This window comes from Carassius gibelio, chromosome A3 (genome assembly GCF_023724105.1).
Source record: "Carassius gibelio isolate Cgi1373 ecotype wild population from Czech Republic chromosome A3, carGib1.2-hapl.c, whole genome shotgun sequence".
NCBI classification, from domain to species: domain Eukaryota; kingdom Metazoa; phylum Chordata; class Actinopteri; order Cypriniformes; family Cyprinidae; genus Carassius; species Carassius gibelio.
Window position 1 is genome coordinate 9,379,541 of NC_068373.1, and position 6,000 is coordinate 9,385,540.

A 6,000-nucleotide genomic window follows, 5' to 3' on the forward strand; every position below is an offset into this window, starting at 1 on the left:
TATGTGAGCCAAAATCATCTCAATTAAAAGAACCAAAGACTTAGACTACTTCAGTATGTGTGCACTGAATTTATTTAATACACGTTTCACAATTTGAGTTGAATTACTGAAATAAATGAACTTTTCCACGACCTTCCAATTTATTGAGATGCACCTGTAAATTGTCCAGAACTCAAAGGACATTTACACTACTGGGAAGAGCTGCTGCATCCTGCTCTCTGTTGTAGTCCTTGCTGAATTTTTAAATCTGCCCTACGCTGGGGGATGAGACAGACAGAGAGGCAAGAAAGAAAGAAATACTCCCTGTGTATCCGCTTTTGTTTGCCGTCGCTGCGGAGACAGTTGTTCAAAAGGCTTGCATTCTCCTACTCTTGGTTGGGTGGAGAATGACAATGAATCAAAGAACTGTGTGTGTGTGTGTCAGTCTGTGTACACAGCTCCTTAGCATTGCCAAACACACATGGCAGAGCAGCAGTCAGTGCCCCGGCGTAAGCGACTGGGCGTAGGGCGTCCCAGCAGGGAGCTCGCTGGAGCTTCAGTGTTGTAATCAGGCGCACTAATTCGATTAGAGGCCAGCTTGTGTACCGCGTGCAGCTCGTGTTCCAGCACACTGGCCCAGCGGGACACCTGGCAAATCTATTAGCCTCTTCCTCTTTTTTAAATGCATTTCTCAATCCGTACTGAGAAATAAAAATAGTTGAATTTGGACATTTTATTGCTCAAATTCAGCCCAAATTTGCTTAATTGTTGCTCAGCCAGAGTTCACTGACTCTGTTCAAACTTACTGGAGTCCTCAGTTATTTTTTCATTTAAGTTTCATTCAGTTTTCTACGGAGCCCCGCAAATGGCATGCAGGAAAAAATAGTAGGTTATTCATATGCAATGCAAAATACACTATTTTATGTGCCTGCTAACGTCTTCTATGTTTTTGCCAGGACGCTGCTATACAGTATGTAGCACGTTTTCCATGTGGTTACCATGATATTGCTATGTGCTTGCTAACATATTCTTTGTGGATGCCAGGATGTTGCTACATGTGGTTGCTCATGATTTCTTGGTGGTTGACAAGCAGTTCTGGGTAGATTACAGTCTGTTACTGATTAGAAACTACACTGACAAAAACGGTAGTTAGTAACATGGTCTGGATTACACTTTCTCTGATTACTTTTAGTTTACTTTTGACCTAACTCATTTACCACATGGGGTCATTGTGTAAAATCTGTCAGTGTGACCATTAACTGCCATCAGAGAACAGTGAGCATGCAAATAGGAGGTTGCAAACCTCAGGAAGTCATATTTCAGAAGCAAAGTCAAATTAACAGTCTAAAAAAGTGATTGCAAAAGCACATTTAGTACACATATAATTCACAAAACTAAAACTAACTTTACCACACTTTATGCCGTCAGTTTGGCATGTATGTGTGGGATACACTGTAAATTACATTCATTTTTTAATTTTAAAGTCCAAATGCATGGCAATATATGGCTAAATGACCCATTGAGTGATAATTTAAATACTCATTAAAGTTTTAATTTTCTGTGTAATCATAGCCACCTGACTAGTGCATGGCGAATGCAATTATGTAAAAACTGGAGGATTGTCTAAATGCATAGACCTTTTGTAGCTCCAGCCCTTTTCAGTTCCGGTTTGTAATTCCACAGCGTGATGGTAAGGTTGTGCCAATTTATGAACGAACTCATCATTTTTTTAATATTCTTACATTTATGAGAAAGCATCAGAAACTTGATGAAGCACATCAAATGTTTGTGGACAAGCTGAAAAGGAGTTGAGCCTTGCTCACTTGACAGGTTTTATAGTCAAGTCTAAATCACACACATACTTCACAAGCTTTTCAAAGAAGAACCAGAAGTGTATATTATAATCTAATTACGAGTATTTCATTTTGGAATCTGATTTCGTAATCCAGATTATATGTAATCAGTTACTATCCAGCTCTGTTGACAAGACAATACTACAGTATTTGGTGGTTAAGGTGTTCTAGGTGGTCCCCAGGATATTATACTGTATATTTATGATAATAGTTACGTTTTTTTAAAGAGTTCATGATTACGATTAAAAAAGCGATTAGTATTAAATTGACTTTTTATTGCTTCCTTTAATGGAATGTATTGCTATTATATTTCTTTTTTAATCATTCAAAAGTGATAAAATCATCATTCTTTTCATGTGTAAGAGCAGAAATCCACAAATTTCTGAAAAAGAAAAGAAGCTCAACAACACATTTTGAGTCAGTTTTCGGCTTGCTGTCGTCTCTCGCCGTGAAGAAGTGAGATCAGGTCAAGAGCGAGACCCGGAGCAGGATTCTCACGCCGGCCGAGCTCAGATAGCTCATGAGCACCGAACACATCCGCCTTTCTTCTGGCACCTTCTCTGTGGCTGGGATGATGAACAGCACCTCCTCCTCTCTGGGCCGCCCTACCCTCCGCACACATCTCTTGTTATTTGGATGGTGAAGCGGGCTCTGGCCCAGAGAAACACAGGCCATGAATGGTGGACCTGTGGAAGTGCGTTCTCTCAATTTGGGTGCGATTTGCTCACAGCCCCCTCCACTGCTCAACTGGGGCATTCCTTTCAGCGATGGGGGCGATCCTTGCCTCCCTCTCTAAAGAGAGTGCTCACATTCAAGAGCGAAAAAAAAGAGTGCTAGGAAAGAAAGAGCACTTCCTGTGTCATTTTCACACAATGCTGTAATGGCATATTTCTTAAACATGACGTGCCACTGGTTCACGGGTTACTGGCCGCAGGGTGTGTGTGAGTGTGTGTGTTTCATGTCTCGCCGTTACACACCGGGTCTAATGTGTAATAGAGGTGGGGTTTTTCTCCCTCTGGGCATCCTCCCCGTGTGAAACCACTTCACGTCAAGTACAGATTAGCTTGCAATCTGCGAGTCTGATGATAGTTAAAATGGTGTGACCCGGGGGGGAACTCTTAACAGTTTTGTTAGTAGTTACCACATGGGCTGGACGTTAACCTCTGATGCAGGACTTTTTCATTTGTGCCATAGTTGTGGATATTAAGTGAACTGTGTCCAAAAGTTAACCAGAAATAAATTATCATGTTTATTGGAAATGTTAGAGGGTATGGGTTCAAAAACATGTTATATATTTATATATATAATTATATTTATTTTAACCTAACCTTTTTCATGTCCAAAATGTTCAAATCTAATGTTTTTTTTTTTTTTTTTAAGGTTAATTAAAACAATAAAATGTACATTAAAAATAAATAATTAAATGTAATGAATTAAACTAGATTGAATTAAAAATGAAATTGACATTAATTAAATAAAAATGTTTAAGAGAGAGAGAGAGAACAAAAAAAAAAGAACTTCAGGAAAAGTCTCCATGTGATCTCATTTCTGTCTAGAAACAAGTTATTTTAAGTTAAGTTATAAGTTATTTTAAATATATTTTCTTTTTTCTTCTGTGTGGTACTCAGATTAACACCTTAAAGTCACAAAAAAGCTTGAATTTTCACACAAAAAATAATGAAGAATGGGTTGGTCTCCATTTTTCAGTTCTTTCAGTATCAGGAGATGGGAGGAAAGTGTTTCTATGGCAGTTTACATTGTGTTCGAAAGAGAAGTCATTTAATAATTCAATAATAATTTCAATTAAGAAATCTATAATAAAAATAATAATTATTACTAAGCAACAAAATCAACATAAATAATAATATTTAAAAATACATGTAAATAATATATATACAAACATTTATTGATTATCATTTGTATTTTATTTTTAATATTATTCTTTATAATTAGAAAAATGTGGTAACATTTGCAAAAATTTTATTTCGTTTTACTTCATGTGTATGTATATATACTGTACACACACACACATACACAAACATACTATATATGGGGTCTAAAATATAATAGTATTTCAAATCTGAATTAAAAGCATCCTCATTTTTCTGTTTCCTGCTCCAGCATCTTTTAATCTGACCGTTTGTCTCCGCAGCTGTCCAGGTTCACGTGCTGAAAGGAGATAAGACGGGCGAGTGGTGGAAATTCACCATCAACATCATATCCGTCTACAAGCAGCGTGGACATCGCATTCGCAGAGGAGACCAGCTCCTGTGGATCCGTGCCAAAGACGTGGCCTGCAAGTGTCCCAAAATTAAACCCGGGAGGAAGTACCTGCTGATGGGCTCTGACAGCGAGGACTCGCGCGGTCAGAGCGGCGTGGTGGCAGACAAGGGCAGCCTGCTCATCCCGTGGAAGGACCTGTGGGCCCGTCGGCTCAGGAAATTTCAGCAACGTGTCAAGAGGGGCAAGTGTTAGAAAACAAAAAAACATGGAGGAAAAAACAGAGAGATTGAAGAACCGGAGAGAAGGAAAGAAAAATAGTGAGCCGAGCAACGTCGGAGCAGATTGATTAACAATTGATCAGAACTGTGGTGAAGGACAACCAGATGTGCAGTTTTGCCTTCTGTTGTTTAGCGTGTTTTTTTTCCCCCATCAAGATTTTATTTTTTCATATCTTCAATTTTGCAGAATTTGCACCTACTATTAAGCATACATATGTAGAGTGGTTTATGTGTGATCCTTTCTGGTGTCTCTTTATAAAGGATAAAAAAAAGAAAAAGATAAAAGCTACTGAGTCAGTTTATCTATGTGAATGTTTTCCTGAAGAAGTGTGTTGGCGGTCGACATTTCTAAGAACTAACAGTGGGGTCCAAACATCTGCGACACTTTGAAAGTCTGGATCTAAAACAGAAAATTGTAGAATTTTGAGAATTCCAGATCACCTGTGGAGCAGCTTTTTTTTTAATGAAACATTTAGTTTTAAATTTGAAAAATGCTAAATAAAAGCCCTTTCATTAGTGCTCTGAGTCTTTTGGGCCCTATTGTACAGGCAGCATTTGCATATGTGTGATTATGATAGAATCATAAAACAAGATCTGTCAAGCCAATACTTGCCAAAATGACACAAAGCATCCTTTACGTTCCTTCCTCTCAGATAGAAAATCTGTTGACAATACCTCACCGTTGCTGATCAGAAGAATCTGATTGGTTCAAAATGGCATGACATCATAATGTTTATTTGGTGCGAAAAGCTATGCCGACTTTTGGCCTTTGATACTAACTGTGGTGATCTTTAAAGCATGAAGTCTACCCTCTGTTCCATAACTAGTTGTAGTCTGAGTTGAGTTATAAATATAGAGTATTATTTTTAACCACTTCATGATTTTTGAGTTGAAAAAAAAAAGTGTATTTTTCACTGTGAATGAGAAGTTCACTTAAAACAGGTCACAATTATATTTAGTGTAATCTTGTTTTATTTCTAAAGATTTCCCAGATGCAGTAATAATCAAAATTCTCATCATTAAGAGTGAAAAAAAGCCTGAAATCTCCTAGAGTTTGGTAAAATTGTAACGCTCTAGATTCTAAATTTGAGACGTCCTGTATGTCATTGCTAAGGTTTAGTGATAAAGTGATGGAGGATATAAGAAAAATAAACAATGTACACAAGCCTGAATGGTCTATATTTACCAGTGTATGCAAACATAAGTTTACACCCACTAATATAAATCAGCTAAAATGGCTCTTATTATCCAGAGAAACAAACAATGCTCTGTGTTATCACTTATGTTGTCCCTTTCTTTCTTCTGGTACTTCACTAAGGTGATATGCTCTACTGTTTTTGTACAGTTGTTGTTATTGTTTTATGATATTTAGTAGATTATATTCGAATGCAATTAACCATTTTTTATGCCATGAACTTGATATTCTGAAAATAAGATTTTTTTTGTTGTTGTTGTTTACATGAGTTGATAGTGTAGTGAGATTGTTGTACTATGTCTGTGTGACAGGATAATGAACACACACACACACACACACACACACACACAGTTTAACGTGCAGTCACTGTCCAGCTCTGAAACTCTGACAGTGTCTATGAACTGAAAGTCAATGATTATGGTTTATTAAAACTCACAGTTGTGTGGAGACACCCCTGACCTCACAAGTAGAC

General features: G+C 37.5%; 1 protein-coding gene across 2 annotated transcripts in view; it reads left to right on the plus strand.

Moving 5' to 3' along the window:
• The window catches only part of LOC127945400 (netrin-1-like), a 40,927-nt gene extending 35,429 nt beyond the window's left edge, over positions 1 to 5,498 (plus strand). For both annotated transcript variants that reach the window (XM_052541839.1, XM_052541840.1), the window contains one exon: positions 3,985 to 5,498. In XM_052541839.1, the coding sequence (XP_052397799.1) occupies positions 3,985 to 4,307 (323 nt within the window). In that variant the 3' untranslated portion in view covers positions 4,308 to 5,498. The remainder of the gene's footprint in view (positions 1 to 3,984) is intronic.
• Positions 5,499 to 6,000: the final 502 nt, after the last annotated feature.